Source organism: Ochotona princeps, chromosome 9, assembly GCF_030435755.1.
Source record: "Ochotona princeps isolate mOchPri1 chromosome 9, mOchPri1.hap1, whole genome shotgun sequence".
In the NCBI taxonomy this organism is placed as follows: domain Eukaryota; kingdom Metazoa; phylum Chordata; class Mammalia; order Lagomorpha; family Ochotonidae; genus Ochotona; species Ochotona princeps.
The window spans coordinates 183,005-203,824 of NC_080840.1; the positions used below are offsets into that span (position 1 = coordinate 183,005).

A 20,820-nucleotide genomic window follows, 5' to 3' on the forward strand; every position below is an offset into this window, starting at 1 on the left:
CCCTGCTAGACAGGTCCCCAGAACTAGCTTTCGTATGGACTGGCATGAGCTGGTCAGCAATGCTCCATGATAACAAACCCTACTCAAAACTCCCATGTAGGTTGGTGTATCAGCCTGAACCATACAGATCTTCTGGACTCTCTCCTCCAAGCCACCAGGTCTCAATGCCCTGACTCACTTGCAGCTACAGTGACCTGTCGTTGGGAGTCCCTCAGGATTTATTCCTCACCTACACTCACAGTGGCCTTACCCATGCTTGCCGCTAGGTGGTAATTCCACACCCACAAGACCCCAAAGCTCGTCGAGGGTGGCCAGCAGGCAGAGCCTGGCACCACTTGGTGCACTGGATGTACAAAATCCTGGGACTCGCTCACCTCTTGGCAGAGGTGGCTGTGGCTAGGGTCCCAAGCACTGAGTCCGACCTGGCTCAGGTAACCCCAGCAGCCACCATGCTGCCGGATCACAATTTCTTTATCCATTCCTCTTTTGACACACATCTGGATTGTTCTGCTTTAAGCAGTAACAACGTATTCTAGGTACTCTACCTTTAACTCACTGGTCCAGGGCAGACACCCAGACTGATATCCCAAGCGTGATCCTCCAGCTATGGCCCTGGAGGTTCATGTCCATCTCACAAGGCAAAACTGCATCTGCTCTGTCTCCCAGCTCCCCAGCATCTCACCTCACTGCCACAGGCCTTCCGCAAGGTCAGAGTCCAGCGTCTAACCAGGGTCTCCAGGCCGGCTCCTCCTGCCGTGAGCCCGTGAGTGTGATCTGAGTCACAGCTCCTCAGACAGGACCCAAGCACGGTACAGAAGCAGGGGAGCGAGGCACGCCTGGCCTACACGCTGCTGTTCCCATTGATGTCCCGTGCCGTGGCCGCTGGCCCTCCGGGTAGGCTGCTTGTGCACTTGGCGTGATTTGGCCTGCAGGTCCACCCATGACCACAGGGTATGTCTCCACACTCCAGGTCTTCCTTAGTTTTCTTCAACCGTCTCGTTTGTCTTACACCAATGCAGTGCACAGTTGGTAAGATTTGTCCCTCAACACTGACTCTCTGAGTGCTGCTGAAGACGGTTTTGTGCTATGGCTTTGCTGGAAACAAAGATGTCCAGTGTGTACAGCAGGACATCCTGGGCGGCCTCTGCCCAGAGTTTGGTGTGGACAGACAGCGTCCTCACTGCTTTGCCTCACACTCCCGTCACGCCACAGGCCATCTCTCCACGCGTTCATGCGACCCCTCAGGAGACTACTAGGTTCCTTCATGACAGCACACGAGGCCTAGCCTCAATCACAGGCTCTGGGCCCTGCCTTCCCAGCCTCGCAGCCGGAGCTGGCCTGCTGCCCCAGCCTGTCCTCTGGAGGCTGGTACTTGTGGGGAGTCCTGAGTGGGAGTGCACTGCTGTCCTTCTGCCATGGCCACAAACCTCCGCTCCGGACCAGTGGAACTCGAGGCCTGGAGAGCACGCTCCCCTGGCCTCCACTCCCACGCCTTTCAGGGGCTCATCCCTCCCAGCACGTGGAGCTCTGTGCACAGCTCAAAGCTTTTGCTTAGAACCTCTGAAGGGCCTGCAGGCGCACAGGGCTTCTGTGGAAGGTTTTTAAAGGCTCTCAATCCATCTCCTGGGGGTACACGCCCCCTGAAGCAGACCACCAGGTGCCCAAGGAGCCCGAGTCTCCTCCATTCTCTGCAGCCTGAGAGTGCTGCCAGGCTTCCTGCTGGGACCGTGGCCGACCTCGCTGGCCAAGCGTGACTGGGACATGAGGCACCTCACACTCCCTCCCTCCTCGCTTAGTGCCTGTGGCCTAACGTGTCTAAGTACAAACAGAGTTCCGCTGTGTTCCTTCCCCTGTTCATCTGTTTGTTTATTGGTACCTGTTCCTGTAACTTAAGCTTGCTATGCTGTTGCCTGAAGCCTGGTGATTGTTGCCCAGATTCCTTGTCCTCTATCTTTTGAGGGGCTTGTGTGCTGTTGTTTAAGTCATGAGTGACCTGCCTGCCCACCCTGCATTAGTTTTGGTATGTAAGTGCCTAGAACAGTTCCATGGACTGTGCGCTGGGTCACTTGCCCTTGCATCCCCTGTGTCCCGATGCTTCTCGGCATGGTTGTCACACCTCGGGTCCGGGTCCCCCAAGAGGGACCCCCAACAATCGCCCCATTCTCTTCTGGCCTCTAAGAGTTCTGCCGAGAAATCTGTGGTGAGTCTAGTGTGAACTCCAGGATCTTGTGGCAACACTCTCTATAGTCAGAATTTTACATTTCACTTTGGTTTTAGACAGATGAAATACATATTCACCTAATGAAATCCCAAGGTCTCATGGAGTTTCTGGATCTTTCAAGCTCATCTTCATCATTTGTATCACTAGGTTGTTTCACTTTTCTTGTTCAGGACTTATTTTTATTGGAAATAAAATGCAGACAGTTGCCAATCTATTTTCTTGCTTCTCTCTCTCTCTTTTTAGTGTTTCAAACATTTTATTATTATTATTATTATTATTATTATTATTTTATGAGACAGTTCCATAGGTCCTGGGATTTCCTTACCCTCTCCCAATCCCCCTGATACTGAGTTCCCCTGTTTCATTACTACAGTATAGTTCTTGATAAACAGTCATGTTAGCCATCATTGCAGGCATGGGCAGTGGGGAAGAGTCCAAGATCCTATTGTCAAGATGTCTTTACCAATTTCACTGGAAGTCCATCTTTGATCCAGATGTAGAGATGCATACTGCATCGTATCCGCACATCTGGATAGGATAGTCTCCATTACACAACTACTATACATTTCTTTAAATGAAAAGTCACAATACCAAATCCACAACAGGAAGAGAAATAGAAATTTACAATGCTATGAGGTTCAATAACATGCTACTGGATATGTTAGTCTCCATTACACAGCTACCATACATCCCCTTCAATGGAATGCCACAAAATGAAATCAATAACAGGAAGAAAAAAAAGTTAACAGTGCCACGAAGTTAAATAATATACTACTAAATGACTGTGTCACTGAGAAAATGAAAATCAGGAACCTTCTTGAAGAAAATGATGCTATTGTATGATCTTGAGTCAGTGAAGGATTTAAGGAGTACGGAAGTGTTTAGAAGAGATGAAACTAAAACAGCTCGAAATCCATGAGATATGGTTGCCACTGATCTTTGTTGGTGAGATATGTCTCCTGCAAGCAGCAAAGAGATGGGTTTTGCTTTTAAATCCAGTCTACTAATCTATGATGTTTGATTGATGAGGTTAATCCATTTACATTCCAGCTTAATATGAATGGGTGGTAATTTGGCCCTGTCACTTTTTTTTTAAGATTCATTTTATTTTTATTACAAAGTCAGATATACAGAAAGGAGGAGAGATAGGGAGGAAGTGGAGCTGCCGGGATTAGAACTGGCGACCATATGGGATCCCGGTGCATTAAGGCGAGGACCTTAGCCACTAGGCCACGCCACCGGGCCCGGCCCTGTCACTTTAGCAAAGGGTTTTTCATGATTTAGTCTTCTGTTATTTCACTGGGATGCTCTTCACATTTGCCTTTGGTTTTGGGGGTGCTATTCCTCTTCTCTGTCAAGAGAACATCTTAAAGAATGCTTTGTAGGTCAGGTTTGGAAGAAGCACATTCTTTCAACTTTTCTTTACTGTGGAAGAATCTTATTTCATCTTCAAAGACCAAGGAGAATCTTGCTGGGTACGCTATCCTGGGCCGACAATCGTTTGCTTTTACAATCTGGAATATTTCGCTGCATTCTCTTCGGGCCTGTAGAGTTTCCTGTGAGAGGTCTCCTGTGAGTTTAACTGACATTCCTTTACATGTCAATTGATTTTTTTCATGTGCACATATGAAATGTTCGATTGAAGAGACAGTGATGATCATGTGTCGTGGTGAAGATCCCTTTTGGTCTAACCGGTTGGGAGTTCTGTGCCGCACTGCGTGTGGTTTCTGAATTCTTTCTCTAGATTAGGGAACATTTCTCTGTCCACCACTTCTGGCACTCCCATAACTCTTGTAGTTGACCTTTTAATAGTGTCTTTTAATGCTTGAATACCTTTTTTTTTTAGCTTGCCCCAGCTCTGCTTCCAGCTTTTTGTCTGTTCCTCCTGGTGACAGGACGTATCTTTCATTTCTGAGATTCTTTCTTCTTCCTTCATTCTATTTTGGAGACTCTCCACTGTAGTTCTAATTTGCTCCACTGTTTGATACATCAGCTTCCATTGGATTCATTTCCTGTGTGACATGTTCCTTAAATTTCTTCAACTCCTGCTTTACCTGCTTCTTGTTGTTGATCAGAAGCTTTATAGCAACGGTTTTGAATTCTGTGTCCCCCATTTTCTCAATGTATTCCTCAGTTAACGCTGAGGTTGGCAAGGGATTTTGCTCTTTGCAGGGGAGTCTTCGGCAGTATTCATTGTGCCTCTGTCTTCTCTTTTGCTCTTGGTCATTGTACTTCCAGTTACTAGATTCTTCTCCTTGGGGCAGGTTACTGCAGGCCTACAGTCTGATTTTACTTACTGTGGCTGGCACACGGCTCTTTGCTTTCAGTCACTTGTGCCACTCCCTCCAGCAAGTTCCAGGTCTGGATTCTCAGGTTAGACTTCCAACACCGTCTCCGTAGCCCCAGCTCCTGGCTCACCAGTCTTCACCTCCTGTGACACTGCTGAGGCTGCACCGCTGTCTGTACAACCTTCCTCCCACTTCCGCTTGGAGCAGGATTAGGGAGACACCAGGCGTCCTATATAGCTAGGTTGGTGGTGGTGCTGACCTTGCCGGAACCTGCAGGCCGATACTTCTGAGGGCCACATGGACCTATTTTGACCCATACAATGGCAAGGTTGGCATGATTTTCCCTGTGGGAGCAGTGCAATGCGCTGAGCTCAGGGAGCTCACTCCCAGCTGAGTGCACTCACGGTTCACTGATGTCCCTGCAGTCTTAAAACTTTTGCCACAATGTACAAAATGGTGCCTGATGTGGCACTACTAGAGTTCGTACTCTGCTGGCCATCAGCTCTGAGGGTTACTCGAACTTATCTTGAAAGGCATCTATAGAATGCCACATGGTGGCAGTTCACTTTTGCCTCCCTGACAAGACATTGACCAATTCGGATCTAAAAAGAGGACTGGGCTGTGACATCCTCCTTTTCTTGCAATGCCCGTATGGAACTTGCCAGTTTGTCTCTGCTCCTGGTCAAACCAAACAGACCAGCAGGACAGGCAGTTCTTTGTCTGGGTTCACCTCCTGAGCTCCCAGTGAATGTCCCTTCCCACCTTGGTGCTGGTGGAGTTCTGGCTGCCAGTGCAGTTCAGATCGCCACCTGCTGAATGCCACTGGGATGTCAGTCACCTCAACACCACACCGTTGTGTCCACTGCTTTCCTGTGTGTCCGTCTCCAGGTGCCCCTCTGCTGTTGTTCTGTCCTCTCCTGTTTCCTGGAATGTGCCCTGTCTGCTTCACACTGGCTAATGTCCCTCCCTCTGTTTAAACATGTCCTTACCCTGTTTGGCCATCTTGATTCTTGCATCTCTCTTTATGGTCATCCCTTTGAACTTATTTCTTTAAAACGATTCATTTATTTGAAAAGCTGACTTGCAGAGAGACAGAGGCAGAGAGAGAAGCATCCATCTGCTGTTAAGGCTCTAAGAGGCTGCCATGGCTGGTTTGGCCGATCTGAAACCAGGAGTTTCTTCTGTGGCTCTCACACAGTGCAGGGGCTCAAAACCCTGGCTCATCTTCCTCTGCTTTCCCAGGCACGTTAGCAAGGAGCTGAGTCCTTTCAGCTAAGCACCCAGAGAAAAGGCAGACAGATGTGTCACCCTCACGCACCCCCAGGTGCATGTCAGGGCTCAGCTGAGCTCTCTCTGCAGAAGGGAACTGCCTGGCAGGGCCTGAGCGGTGATATCCCAATTCTGAACCCAGGCCAACCGCAAGCTTGCAGATGCGAGGCAAAGCTGGGCCCCCTGGGGACAGACAGGCCCGAGCTAGCATCTTAGACCAGGGACCTTGACAATTGGGCCTGAGGAGAGGCGAGAGCTGTGCCCAGCTGTGCCCAGCTGCCCCAGGCATGGGAAGGAGCAGGGAGGTGGCTGGAGGTGGGCAGCCGGGACACCACCAGTACCAACAGGATGGCCACTCAGCAGGTGGCTAAGGGGCCTGAGGTGAGGCAGCCCAGGGCAGGAAGGCCGATGGGGCACTGGACACCCGCCACCTGCAGGCCGAGTGACCAGCGCCTGCTGTGCCTCGAGGCAGCACCTGGGCTGGCCCAGACGCGGGATCCACAGCTGCCATGCACACACCGGCCCATGCCTATGGTGCTGGGGGCCACAGGCGAGCTGATTGCTGGAAGGGAAGGGATGGGCCAGTAAGATGGGTGCTGATCCCGGGAAGGGGGATGGAGGAAGCGGAAGGGTAAGAGAAGGGAAGGGACAGTAAGATGGGGGCTGACAGTCGCCATGGCAGGGCTCCGGGGCCCAGGCCCTTGCCCTGCCCCTTCTGCTGCCGCTGCGGCCCCATTGGCGCATGCACGCGCCCTCGCGACACTGGGCGGGGCTCCGGGACGCTCAGGGCAGGAGAGGCACTTCCTGTCTCATCCCCCCCCCGCCTTCTAGAACATTCCAGGCCAACTGAGGCGCCAGGCAGCCTGAGTGTGTGCGTCTTTCGGGTAGGCCTCCTGCGGCCCATGTGCCTGAAGGCAGGTGGCACACAGAGTGGGGTCCGAGGAGGGGGTCCGTGTGGGGGCGAGCGGCAGCTGGCCGAGGCTCTGTGATTGAGGCAGCGGCCACCGGCCACAGGAGGAAGGTTCCAGAAAGGAGGGGCGAGGGAGCCTGGCACCTGAAGGCCCGTGGTCAGGACCTGAGGCGGCTGCTGTGGGCTTCTGTTGAGGGCCCGATTCGCGGGTCCAGTGCCAGGCGACCAAGCGGTCCCCGCAGAGCCCCGTCGTCGGTGTGCCAGGCCCCTTTGCCTGCGGGAGTGCCCGCGCCTGGGTCCCGTGCTGGCTTGGCCTGCCTGCTCCTGGTCCTTGGGGTGGCAGCGCCCCTGCCTCCACACAGCCTGGGCCTCCTGGGCGCCATGCCCTTGGCGCCCTCCCGGGCCTGCACTGCTCAGGCCCAGGCCCGCGGTCAGTGGTCGTGGGTGTGAGGCCCTGCTCCTGCTGCGGGCTGTGGGAACCACTGGCTGGGGCTTCCTCCTGGGTGAGCAAGAACGCCCACATGGTCATGCTGCCCTCCTCCCTGGGCCTGGACTCTGAGCCTTGCCAGCCAGCTTGGCCTGCCTGCTCCCTCCTGGGCCCGCAGTCTCAGTGGGAGTGGGCGGGGGAGGCGCCTGCCTGCCTCTGTGCTCCGCACTTGCAAGGGACCAGAGGCCAGCCTGCTTGGGCCAGCCCAGTCAGGAAATGTGCTTGAGTCTCATGGAGCCCTGGCTGCAGGCGTCTCTCCTGACCCCTCTTCCCACCTGGCCCCGGCTTGGGGCGGCCTTTCTCAGGATGCTGTGCCCTCCTCTCCGCTGCCCGGGCTACAAGGCGGCCCTCTCCTCAGGGCGCTGCTGGGCCTCTGCAGGACACCCAGTTCTGCTGGCCAAGCTGAAGGCCACCTTGCCTGCCGCCACGCCGAGGCAGGCCTGGGCAGCTCCCCTGTGTCCTGCTGGGCAGCCTGCTGGTTCCCGGGTTCTGGTCTCCTAGTTGGGGCTTGGCCTACTTTGAGGCTTGTCCCTTCTCACACGCTGCCAGGTGCCCAGGGTTCTGTTTCCTCTGATATTTCTGTGGAGCCGCTGAGCTTTCTGTTGGTTCTGCTGGCTCCTGGAAGATGTCGCCCGGGCTCCCAGCCTGCACACTGTCCCCCTCGCAGGATCCAGGCACAGGTGTGCTGTGCCCCGCGGATCTCCTCTGTGCGTCGTCTTCTCGGTTCCATTCCGTTCCTCCTGTTTGTCTTGTTCTTGATAAGAGTTAGCTGAAGATTTTCCCAAATCTGTCCTGTGTGTTCCGAGGTTGTCTTTGGCTGCGTTCATTCAGATGGGCAGAAAGATGGGGAGGCCAGAGACAGGGGAGAGAGAGAAGAGAGACAATGAGTGTGACTGTAACTCAGGAGCACTTAGTGCACTCCCCTGACACCCGGGACACGTGTGCCTGGGTGTGGCTGCGAGCAGCTCCCAGGAGTTCCAGCTGCTCCCCACGTGGACGGCGGCAGCGGGCCAAGTCTGCGGGCCGTGGTCACTGCCTTTCAGGATGCTGGTTGGCAGAGTCGGGAACTAGAGTGAGCCTGGAATCCAGGCAGTTGGATACGGGCCATGGGCGTGTCAGCTGGTGTCTTGCCGCAGTGGAATTAGTCACCTTCTGTTTTTCGTTTCAGAACGTTCGTGTGATTCCTTTGATAAGTCCTGTTGAAAGTTTTTCTTTTCTGAAACCATGATTGTTCTGTCCTCTGTATGCTGTTCTCACAGCACTCATGGAGAGGTTCCAGGAGACAGCTGGAACAGCATTCAGGCGTGAGACACACTGGCGGTGAGCAAGGCAGCAGGTGTGCGTCAGAGCAGGTGGGCACCTGTCCCGCCACGCGGAGGTGAGCTCGCACAGCACAGTGGAGAGGGCTCATGAGACAGCCGGGACCACGGGCTGAGCTGAGCTGGGCTGAATCCCTGTGGGCTAGAACAGGCAGGCGTCTCGGGGAGAGCTGAACCCAGAGATGGGAAAGGAGGACAGCAGGGCCGGGAGGAGCCAGGACTCAGACTGAGCCAGAACGGACGTGTCAAGGCAGGAAATGCAGAGAGGTGGCAGACTGCTGGCGTGTACACGGGGCAAACGCGTGGCCAAGGGCAGGACTCAGTTACGGGTGGGGTTTCTATAGCACGAGGCAGCTGAGGGCCCGGCGGGGAGGGCATTGCTGTGCAGCGTCTCAGGGTAGATGTTGGAGGAAGTTGAGCTGGGTGAGGGCAAGGCGTGGTGGGAGGCGGCTGAGGCGTCAGGAGGGCAGGAGAGTGTGGCTGAGGTGAGCTTCCTGTCACGTGGCTGCTGTGTGAAGCTGGAGCAGAAGCGCCTCTCAGTAGTGAGCACCCGCCAGCTGCCTGGTGAAGGGGGAACCTGAGGAGCGGCTGCCATAGAGGCCGCTCCCCTGGCGTGTGAGGAGTCCTGATGCTCCCTGGAGCTGGGGTCTGCAGGAGTGTCAGGTTGCAGGTGGAGCACAGGTCCCATGGGGGGAGGGTGTGGGGCAGTGACGTCAGTCCACAGGAAAAGGGCAAGGAAGAGGGCGTGATGCACCCAGGGGCTTGACCGATCAGCGAGGCCCTAGCCTTGCAGCAGCGTTGGGCCGGTGAGCCATGGTGAGCGTCAGTGTTTCTCCCCTTGCCGCGTGGGTGTTGCTCTGATCTGTGTGCCATTTTCTGGCCCATGACCCTTTCCCAGAGCTGGAAGGAGGAGGGGGGCCTTGCCAGCCCTTGAGGAGCCGTGTGTAGGAACCCAGCAGGAAGAGCCCTAGAGGCTTTGTTTCAAGAATGTGCTGGAAGGGAAGTTGATGTGACGTGACGTGTGCACGCATGTGGGGAGGAGAGCTGGAGAGAGCGTGTGGCAGGTTGGGACCAGCGACGGACCCAAGGCTGACAGCAGCACAGGAGTAAAGCAGCCTTCCTGGCAGCGGAGGGGTTCTGGGGGCAATGTCTCACTCCAGTTGTAGTGGCTCGGGGGTTCGGCTGCCACGGCCGTGGCCAGCTCAGGTGGGACTGTGTTTGGGACTGCAAACAGTGCCTTACGCTAGCAACAGAAGCAGAAAGGACAAGGAGTGAAGTAGAGATCACCCTGGAGGCCAGCTCCGAAGATGAGGATGGGAAGGTAGACTGAGGGAGTGGACTGCCTGTGTCTCTGGTGGGATTACTGGGAGGAGTCGGTGGGAGTCAGGAATGGTCTGAGGTGTGAAGGGTGCTACTCTGGTGTTGTGAGGAGCTGCGCCCACCCGACGTGGTCGGTGGTGTGGGAGCAGACCTCTGCTAAGTCCTCTTTGTCTTCCTGGTGGCCTTGGCAGTGACTGAGAGTGGCTGTGCTTGGCATCTGGGCAGCGACGGCAACAGCTACAGCCAGCTTGCCTTTTATTGCAGGGGTCCCTGGGCTGTGAGAAGACCCCTCTTGACCGCAGTGGGCATCGGGGTGGATGGTGTTAGAGGCATGCTGACAATCTGTGTGTGTGTGTATGATTTGTCCATTGGCTAAGATCAACGGTAACTGTTGGGAGGTTGTGTCTTGAGGTGGGGATCCAGCCTCAGGGACCCTCTAGAGATGTGGGGAAGAGGAGGCATTGTCACGGGAGCCCTCAGTCATTGCCAATCCAGCAGTAAAGGGTGCATTTGGAGGCACTGCCGTCGATGTACCAAGCATGGGCTTGGGCCCATGAGTGTGCGTGAGGTGGTGACATGCAGTCATGGCGAAGGGGGAAGTCAGGGCAGGAAGTCTTGGGCTGAGAGAGGCAGCGGTGGACAGTGCCTGTGGGCTGGAGAGGGGCACACGATGTACTCGGCACAAGATGGTGGTGTAGACTGACGAGGCGGTGGCTGGAAGCTCTTGTAGTTCGTGGGAGGACCACGTTGTGAGGCCTGTGGGAAGGCGACTTTCTGGGGCTCAGATAGGAGGAGGATGCCATTCCCGGGATCCTTAGGCCCTGGGCCAGCTCTGCCGGACTCCGTCGAACTCCCTGGAGAAATGGGCCCCAGGGGAGGGAGAGTCCCCTGCCTTTTGGGCCAGAGGCTGAGTTCTTGTGCCCGAGAGCCGTGAGTGTAGATAAGGAAGGGGTTTCTGTGGGTTGAGCAGGCTTAGAGCCTTGGGAAAGCGCCCTCTTCAGAGTTTGGGATGGGGATGGTGGGGGGAGGTCTCCTGTGAGGGGCGATCTGGATTGCCTTTGGGAACTTCCTTTGGGGTTTTAGCATGAAGAGGGAAGTTTGGAATCTGGCCCAGGAAACAGAGGAGATGTGCTTTGTAGGTGGAGACAGAGGGAGTAGAGTGCGTGCTGGGGGCCATGGGAGTGGAGCAGTGGGGTCACAGGAAGTCTCAGGATGGTGGCGGAAGTGGAAACTGTCTTCCACTCTTTCTGACTTAGCCTATAACCTTTCTCAGCTGGAAAGCTCCCAACACTAGTGGTATGTTGGAGACAGTCCTTTGGGAGGGGCTGCAGCATAGATAAGCACCAACATATGGAAGAAGTGTGCTGGGTGGCAGAATACTAGGGACTAGAGCTGCCTGGAGGGCCTGTTCAAAGACACGAGGCTGGCCTGTAAACTTTGGGGTCACATGGACCCGGTGAGCTACTGAGTAAGGTGAGAATTAGGGTCAGACCGGATCGACAACGAGTGGCTGGGAAAATGGTGCAGAGGAATTGTGAAGGCATCCTTTCGGTTGGGGGTGGGAACGGAGGAGCAGCAGGGAGCATCTGAGAGCAGAGCACAGGGGTTAGGCACAGCTGTGCGTGGGGGACGGACAGAGGCATCCGTGTCAGAGGGCCTGAGCTTGGACCACAAGCCCTGGGCACACAGCTGTGTGCAGAGTGCGGGAGAGGCGGTGTGTGTGGGGGAAAGAAACTGCACGTTGCGTGACGGAATGTGATGTTGCAGAAACAGCTCTTCGTAGTCAGCTGTGCTTACATCTCACAGTTGCGCAATTCAAAAAACCTATATATTTCCAAGTTGAAAAGATAGTTTGATGGTTCTTCCCCTCCACGTGCGGTGTTCTCAGGACGGCTTTGAAAGCACTCATTTACTAAGAAGCCCGTGTGAGTAAACTGGCTTTCTTTGGGCCACGTTCTGTGGCCTCGCAGTCCCCTCTTCCTGACCTTGCATGCCTTGTATCCATGGGCGTTCCTGACACCGCAGCCGTGTTGTGTAGCTGGTGCATGGTGACTGCTCCTGAGATCTCCCCTCTGTCCTGGAGGGCACACAGGGGAGCTGCAGCCTGGCACCAAGCTGCTGCAAACTTCTCACCTGCAGGTTCAGCTCCTGCAGGAAACCATGTTGCTGCTTGCGCTACTGCTCATCGTGGGGCTCCCTCTGGTGGAGAGCAATGGCACTGCCGTTAGTGAGCAACGTTGTAAGTGTAGGGGCTGGGACTTCACTGGAGTTGAACTGGACATTAGGAAAGGTGTGGTGGGGTTGGATCATCTGAGCCTGCTGAGTGTGGACAGCGGTGTGTGAGGGCGATGGGGGGATGGCCTCACTAGCAGAAGAGGGTCCAGTGGGTGGTGTGCTTTTCCCAAGAACCTGACGGGGTGGGGGTGGGCGTGGTACCTTCCCATCAGGTCAGGCCACAGTGGCCGTGTCCAGTGCCGTCCCAGAGGACACTGGCCCATGGCAGCTTCCTGTCCTCCTGGGACAGGTGGCCTCACCTGCAGAGTACAGTACTCGCACCCATGGCTGCCATGTAGCACTTCCTCAATCCTGTCTCTGAGGGCACAATACTTCAGTGCCTGCCTGGCTTTGCTGATGGACCTGGTGATGGACAAAGACTGTGCCAGGGCTGGCCTTGCAGTGCCTGTTCTGGGAGGAGGAGGAATTGGTTGGTAGTGGTGGGTCACAGTTGTGAAGGTGAGATCTCTAACGCCTCTTTCCTGCTCTCTCAGGGACCTTTAATGTGACCTGTGAGGAATGTTGGAACGTCAATACTTTCAATTGTTATAGAAGGAAAACCTGCCTCTATGATGTTAGGCGCTGCCTGACATTGTCTATCCGTGAGTACCGTTAATTGTGTTCAACGTTGTGGGTAGGTCCTGAGCAGTTTTCGACGCAGGGCCAGTCTGCTGTGGTCTGTGTCCCTCACCACGGTCTCTGTTGGCCCTGGCATCTTGCTGTGCTGAGAGCGAATTCCCAGGGACTAGGCTCTGCTTCATGATGGGCGATGTGTACTCTCCTGTCCTGACGGGGATTGTGGCAGGTGGGAGGAGCTGTGTAAAGAGCTGCCTCATGTCCAGGGGAAGGAGACTGGCTGGGCCTCAGAGCCTCGGTCCTTGTCTGTCTTGGTCATGTGGTAGGCTCCAGTGGCACTCCTTGCCTGTTGCCATTTGGGTCATGTGGGGAGTGCTTGTCACCAAGCAGGTGCAGGGGGGAATCTAGCACAACCCCCCAAAGGCTGTTATTGTCACATAGTTGGTAAGGCATATGAGTTGGACAGCATGTGAGGTTCTGGAACACTCTGGATTCTCACTCACAGGCCCCATCACCAATCAAGCAGACAGCAGCGGGAGGCATGACAAGCCTTGGCAGATGGGAGCATCTTGCTAGGTCTTTAGCTCGCTTGGTCTAGCCCCTGTGGTCCCCAGTGCCCACGTCAACGTCTTAAGCTTCACATCCCAGCTGTGTTCAGGCCTGCGCAGAAGGCCCCCATTGGCCACCTCTTCATGGCGTGTGAGTTTCTGGTGGTTTGACTGCGGCTGAGCTCGCGAGTGTGGACTGTGCTGGTCTGAGTGTCCATGGCGCCTCCTCCGAGGGTCTTTAGGGGCTGGGTGCTGCCCTTTCGGTGTTGGTACTCGTGTGTCGGGCTGTGACTGCTTTCTGCAAGAAGCTGCATGCGTGGCTGGCTCTGGGAGTGGGTGACAAAGAGGAACTGCAGTGGGGCTGGCAAGAAGGCAGCGAGTGGGGCCTCTGACTAGGGAAGGTCAGGGTGGCTTTCCTCAGGGATGGGCATCCCAGGACCTCAGCCTGTCCTTCCTGCAGCCAGTCTACCCCATCTGCTGCTTGTCCTTTCCCACCACCTCCAGCAATTTGCTGTGCAGATGTGGGTAGGGAAGCTGGATGACCTTTCTAGGTCAGACCGATGTGCCCATCCAAGTAGGCAACCTGAGCCAGGCTAGTTAGTATTGACCGCTGCTGACCAGCAGCACCCAAAGCACACTAGTTCTAGCGCTGGGTGCCTACTTGGGATTGCTAGATCACAGCATCTGCCAGTGAGTGTCAGAACAAGGGATGGGCAATGTTAGGCTGAACCATGAACCTGACCAGCATGTGAAAGAACCAGGCCTGGGATCAGATTCTGTGGGGCATATGTGGGCTCACCCCTGTAGAACTTCAGTCTCTGCTGGTTACTCAGGAGCTGGGGATAGTGAGGAGCTGAGCTAAGCATGACCATGGAATCCCTGACACTCATGTGTACTGTGGTTGGGAACAGGCCAGGCTGGTCCAGGCTGCAGCACCTAAAGGCACCATCAATGGGGTTTGGGGCAGGCCAGGCTACAACATCCACCAGCACACACAAAGGCTGACAGAGGGGATTGTCTGTGTCAGGTAAGGGCACATGTGAGGTCTGGGTTTGGGAATGGGCCTGGTTAGGGAACTTGAGGAATTCCCCTGGTTGGCTATAGGTTCTGCTGGTGAACATGCTTCAGGCCTGGGTATTGGTCAGGCTGGCCAAGGCAGCTCCACTTGTCAGTATTGTGTATGGGTTGGTTCTGGTTGAAGGGTGGACCAGGTAGGGCTGGGCCAAACATTAGAGCACTGGCATGTGTGACAGCTAGGATGGAGTGTGGGTCATGCTGGGCTAGGCTGTCACACGGACCAGTTTGCATGAAAGCCAGAAATGGGGGCTGACTGGGCAGGGCTGGGCTGCACCACCCATCAGTGAAAGTTAGGACTGCGGGTGGGCCATGCTGGGTTAGGCTGCAGCATTTGATGGCAAAGGCCAAGATGGAGAATGGGCTATGCTGGGCTGGATCAGAGCAACCACTGGTAAAATCTGTGGTTGGAATAGGCCTGGTCAGTGAGCTAAGGAAATGCCTTGGGTGGGTTGTAGTTCCCACTGGTGAGCATAAGTGCTGGAATAGGGGCAACAAACTGGGTTAAACATGACTGTAGTGTCCCTCGGCATGAGTGTGGACTGGGTATGGGTTGTGCCAGGATAGGCTAGATTGCAGCACCTACTGGCGTTCACGAGAGCCAGGATGGCTGTAAAACAGTCTGGGTTAGGTCTCAGCAGCCACTGAATCGTGCAGGAGCTGAGTCTGGACGTGAACAGACATGGCTGGGCTGTAACACCCAACAGTATGAACTGGAATGTGTGTAGACTGATTGGACAAGGCCCCTGTTCCTGCCAGGACAGGAGGGTGGGCCAAGTCAGGCGGGGCCAGGAACCCACTGGTATATGCAAAATCTGCCACTAGGAGGGAACCTGAAAGAGGAGCTTGGGGAGCTCCTCAGTCACAATGCAATCCCTGCAGGTGAGCACAAGAACCAAGACTGGAACCAGCCCAGCCCAGGCCAGGTTACAGTACCTGCCGGCATATGTGTGGATCAGGCATAGAGGTAGAGGGCCGGCAATGCCCATGCCACCGCGTTCCCCGAGCCGATCGGAGGGACTAGGGTTGGAAAAAGATAACAGACAGTGGGTCATTTGTGTGAAGAGAATGCTGCTTTATTGTGAAAATGCTGCTGTTTTTATACTATTTTCTGGTGCTCTGTACGTGTCCACCCTCACTGTTATCTGTCTCTCCATGTGGCATTGTTCAACCTCTTTTAGACACACTATCAGGAAGTTGCAGTTGTGGGGATGGCCCAAGATTCTCAATTCCTGAAAGTTTGGGCAGATAGCCGAGCAAACAATTTTGGGAATCACTCACGCATTCTTCTGACCAGCCTGCAGGCGAGACGTGGAATTGTCCCATGATAGGGTCCAGGAGATGTTGGCCGCAGCAGTAGGCCATGCTGGGCCAGTTCCTAACACCCTCCGGCAGATGCAATAACCAAGATGGGGTGCAGGACAAGCCTAGTTAGGCTGCAATGCTAGCCAGTTCACATCAGGGCTAGGATTGGGGACAGTCCAGCATGGGCTAGGCTGTAGCATTTTCCGGCATGAGCTGGAACTTTGGGCAGGCTGGGTGGGACAGACTGCAGCATCCACTGGCAAATGCTAAAGTGAGGCAATCCATGCCAGACTGGGCCACACCCCCCCGAGCACACTTAACATTTAGTGGGACCAGCACAGTAAGGGGGTAACGAGGACTTCCTTCCTGGGCTTCTGCTCCCACTGGTAAGTGTGAGAACTGGACTGGGAACAGACCAGGCAGGGCAGGGCTACAACACATGTTGACTTGAATGTGAGCTGGGTTAGGGGGAGAGCCAGGCTGGGCTAAGTGATTGTATCCACTGATGTATGCATGAGCCAGAGTGCAGGCTGGTTGGGCTTTGCTGCAGCGTCAGCTCGCAGGGGCTGGGACTGGGGGCAAGTCCTGTCAAGTTAGACTGTAGAACCACCTGGAAACGGCAAGGTCTGGGGCTGGGAGTGAGCCCAGTAGGAGAACTGTGAGCACCCTTCTAATGGGCTGCAGCTCCCACTGGTGCGCATGAGAACCAGGACTTAGGGTGGGCCTGGCTGGATAGCTGATATGCCTGCTGGCCTAAGTGTGGGCTGGATAGTGGGGTTTGTCAGGCTGAGGTGCACTGCAGCATCCATTGGTGTGTACAAAAGCCGAATGGCATGTGGGACAGACGGGACCAGTCTGCTGCACATGCTGGCATGTGCACATGCTGAGGCTTGGGGCAGGACTGGTGAGGGTATTTGGGGGTCACTCTGACTGGGCTGCAGTTTCTACTGGTGTACCTAAGGGCCACGTGTGTGGTGGGCAGGGTCCCAGCATCCATTCGTCTGCACAAGAGATGGGGCTGGAGACAAAACTGACCTACCAACTGCAACTACCAGTGTGTTTATAGGCTGATGTGGGTGAGGGACCGAGTCAGACCCCACACTGTCTGACACACACAGGAGCCAGATCTGGGATCACCTCAGTTGAGGTCCCTATGGGGAGTCTCCAGACTGGACCACTGGATTCAGAACTCCAGCGACTGGGAGACTCAGAGCATCTATACTCTGACCATGGAGTGCATGTGTCAGAATTGAGCCTTCTCAGTTGCTGAAGATGGTGCAGTGGATGGCATGCCCAGATGCACAGGGGGCATGGCAGTCCATTGGGTCCCACAGAGGACATCTAGTGCCATAGCAGAGGAAGGAGGGCAGAACAAATTGGCCAACTACCATAACTAAGTGATGACAACAAGTACCTGAGTGAGTGGAGGACCTAAGTTAGACTGTGTCAGTCAGTGGACCTTGGAATGGGTTCCTCACTTTGGAAACAAAGACATCAACAGCATTTCAGAACATTCACAACCACTTGAGCAGTACCACTGGAGAAGGCTCAACAACAGGAACCATGGAATGACACGGGTGGCTGCACTCATCCCTAGGTAGAACGGTGGTTAGCACGCAGGGACAGTTTCTCCTTTTCTGCCCCCACCCCGCCCCTGGATACAGGAAAAAGAAAAAGAAAAAGAAAAGTGTAAGGAAAGGTCTCCTTCACCTTCTCCTATTCCTCAACCCTTTCCCCCTAATCAGTGGTCCACATGGGCGAGCACACTTGGGCACTAGGAAAGCAGAGGAGGATGGCCCAGGGCCTTGGGCACCTGCCCCCACGTGGGAGACCCAGAGGAGGATCCTGGCTCCTGCTCCTGACTTCCCCTCAGCTCACCTCTGGCCGCTGTGCTGTGTGGGGAGTGAACCAGCAGGTGGAAAATCCTCTCTCGGTCTGTCTTTCTCTCTAGAAATCTCCTCTGCGGGTGATTTAATGACTCTTGGAGAAAGAAAACTGGCATAATACCAAGGTCTACCTAGGATGCAGCAAGGAGGAGAGGAGACATTTCCTGCATGTGGGAATGAGACGTGTTGGTGTCAGGATGGGCACTAGCATGCAGCCTCTTCCCTCTAAAATGCTTCTACCACTCAGGCCTCGCCTGGCTGCTTGGCATTCTGTGCACAGAGCTGGGAATGGTGACCCCACAGAAACATACACGGGACAGTCCATCGCCGCCTCAGTCTCACTTGAAAGAGTGCCCTTAACCCCGGCCACCGCAAGTAAGATCCTCGACATAGGATGCTCTACTTTTCTGCAGCCTGTGGGGCTGTCACAGCCAGGCCCTTGAAGAAAGCAGGCAGCAGTGGAGACTTCCAAGATGAAGCCACATTCAGGAATGCATGTGACTTGATGGGACTCACGTCCAACTGTCAAGCCATGATTCTCGGCCCTTCTTGCCTTTTGTGCGTGAAGTCTACAGCCATGGTTCCAGGGCAGTTTTAGGAGGCACACACATGGAGTGACCAGCAAGTAGCAAGTGTGGGATGTGGTCCCCAAAGTCAGCAGCAGCCTATCCAGAGGGAACTGACCACCCCAGCTGAGGGGGCAGGGTTCTGACAGGTTGAAGGGTTGTCACAAGTCAGCATGGGCTGGTCAGCTAGCTAAGAGGACATGTTTCTGATAGCTCCTGGAGTCGACAACATAACAGACATACGCCTCTTAGATGGGCAGGGAAGGAAGCTAAGTGACTGCTTCTAGTCCTCAGTTCCTTCTGTGTTGTCAAGGCAGCAAGGCCTGGAGTTGTTCATGAGTCCATTGCTGATGGTCAGTTCCGGGCTCAAGTGTTTGTATTCTACCCTCTAGTTTTCAAGGAGGCATGTCATTTTGTCTCATGTTGGACTGTGTCAGTCTGATGCTGAAGTCTGTGCAGGTGGCCTTGGCTGCCTGAGGCCACTGGGCAAGGCATCAAGGAGAGACCCATGCTTGTTGGAGCCCGTGTTGGAATGGTCCCTCCTGTGCATGCTGGGAGGAGGGTGGCAGGGAGGGCTTGGGCATATCGCGTGTGGTGGAGGGGGTTGGAACGCTGGGCCAAAGGACGTGGAAAGGCCTGCGTCCTGGAGGAGTCTTGCCAGTTGCAGAAACCAGCAGGAGGTCCTGCTCACGGGGCACTCCTCCTCCAGCTAGGCATGGTCTCTGGGACACAAGTGTAGGCTGGCTGCTGATCTGCATGATCCCAGAGCTCTCCTGTTATGGCAACACAAATGGCCAGCGTGTTGCATTTGTGCAGCTACTGTTGTGCAGGGCCAGAGGCAGACACAGAGGAGGCAGTGTGCATGGCGAGTGTTCTGCAGCAAGCATCATTCTCGTGGTAATCCGACCCCTGGGGAAGGCAGCCATGTGACAGTTGGTGGAGGAGAATGCATGCATGACAAATACAGACAGCGAGTGTGGCATCAGTGATTTCCATGTGCTGTCTTTTTCTCTCTTTTAGGCTTGAACTCTCGTGAAATGCTGGTTTATAAGAACTGTACATACAACTGCTCATTTGTATATCCGGAACAACAGCCTCCAGAAACTCCCAGAATAAAAATGGTTACCAATGTTTTCTATTTCGTTCGATGTTGCAGTGGCATGACCTGCAATGAAGGAGGCCCAACGAACCTGGAGAGGGACATATTCCCTGATGAACCCACTGAGGAGCCTCTGCTGGACCACTCTGTGAAAACCCAGTCTTCAAAGGCTTTCCTCTGTTTCTTCTACATCGTAGTCAGACATGTCCTGACGGAACCACCCTTATGTGGGGGGTCCAGTCATCATCTCTGTCTTCCGTAGCATCACCCTTGTGTGAGCCAGAGCCATTGACCCACTGGGCTCAGTTGGCACATTTCTGTTTTATGCCAAGAGAGAAATAAGAAAAAGCATTGTTTGCTCAGCATGGTCATGTTGTTTTGTTTGCCTGCGCAACGTTGGGATGGGTCCCCTGCTTACTCTGCTCATGGGTCCCATACCAGACCAGACCCCTGGGAATTCCCTTGGAGTTTGAGTGCTTGAAGGATTTTTCTCCCTCCCAGAAACACCTTGGGCGTTTGAAACCAAGAGATTCTTTTCCTGCAAAGGCAAAACACTTTAGGGGCTCAGCTTCCAGTAGGCTGGAGGAGAGGCCGCAGCCATGGGCAGAGCGTCGCCTTGAGGACACCTAAGATTCTGTGCATGGTTTTGAGTTCTTGGGTCAGGGCCTGGTGGGAGCAGAGCGGAGAACTGGCATGGAGGTGGCGCCTGGGCCCCAGGCAGGCAGGAGGGCGGCAACATCCTGCATTCTTGGAGGGTGGATGGTCCTGGAAGCAGACTGCTCTCAGAGCTCAGCATGGCCCCGGCTTCACATGGGCCCTAGGTGTTCCCCAGTGATTGGCATGTGAGAATTGATGTGTGCTTTTTGGCGTGCACACTGTTCTGGCTCTAGTGATGAGGACCTGTGGCTTCCCCTTTCTTAGAAAGGCTTGAAGTGGCCCCGGAGCCCTCCACAATTCTTGATCATGAGGCTGACTTGAATGGCTACCTCCCCCTCATTGCCTCTCTGGTCCGTATTGGGAGAGCGATGTGGAGGACTCAGACACGTAAAGGCCTATGTGTTCACCTCCTCTTCCTGTGCTTTCTGTAAGTCAGTTCAGCTCCAGGAGGAAGTTCCGCAGAGGGAATAATTCAGCCACAGAATTGCTGTTACAGTCCCAAGGCTCCAGATCTGTTGTGATCCCCAGAGTCAACCACAGCAGAGGCACGGGGACTCCCCGTTCTCCCTCCCACAGGCCCTGGCACATCCTGCTTGGCTTCAGTTCTGAAATTGCAGCTGCCTGTGGTGGACGCTAGAAAGAGACCCCAGGGTGGCGAGAGACACATCCGTAATTGTAGTCTTGAGCCACAGGCCGGCATTCTGGTCAGCGACGTCACATGCCCCTCTGGTCTGCTGAGCTCCTTTCCTGCAGTGACACCACAGCTGCTGTTGCCCGGCCGTGCCACAGGATCAGTGGACTTCAGGTGACTGCGGTCCACTGTGCTGCCCAGTGCCTGACACTGGGTGATGGGCCAAGCCACCGTGTGACTGGTGGCCACACCAGCAGCATCATGCTTGCTGCTGTTGTTTTAATGAGCTTCCAAGGAACTCCATCACTAGGCCGAATGGTGGGTGCACTACTGAGTCCTCAGAGGTTCAATAGGCCACTTCAGGTGATTAGTGTTTCATGCGGGTTTTTT

At 54.8% G+C, this 20,820-nt stretch overlaps 2 protein-coding genes across 2 annotated transcripts in view; both read left to right on the forward strand.

Moving 5' to 3' along the window:
* Window positions 1–6,767, forward strand: part of LOC131481182 (glycosyl-phosphatidylinositol-anchored molecule-like protein) — a 30,444-nt gene extending 23,677 nt beyond the window's left edge. Inside the window, exon 5 of the mRNA XM_058668880.1 lies at window positions 6,667–6,767. Coding sequence (XP_058524863.1) covers window positions 6,667–6,767 — 101 coding nt within the window. The remainder of the gene's footprint in view (window positions 1–6,666) is intronic.
* A 2,811-nt stretch (window positions 6,768–9,578) lies between these two features.
* Window positions 9,579–20,190, forward strand: LOC101518203 (glycosyl-phosphatidylinositol-anchored molecule-like protein). Its single transcript, XM_058668881.1, has 5 exons — window positions 9,579–9,700; window positions 11,954–12,053; window positions 12,583–12,690; window positions 19,064–19,290; window positions 20,164–20,190. Exons 1-5 carry the CDS (start codon window positions 9,641–9,643, stop codon window positions 20,188–20,190), a joined length of 522 nt encoding a protein of 173 aa, XP_058524864.1. The 5' UTR covers window positions 9,579–9,640.
* Window positions 20,191–20,820: the final 630 nt, after the last annotated feature.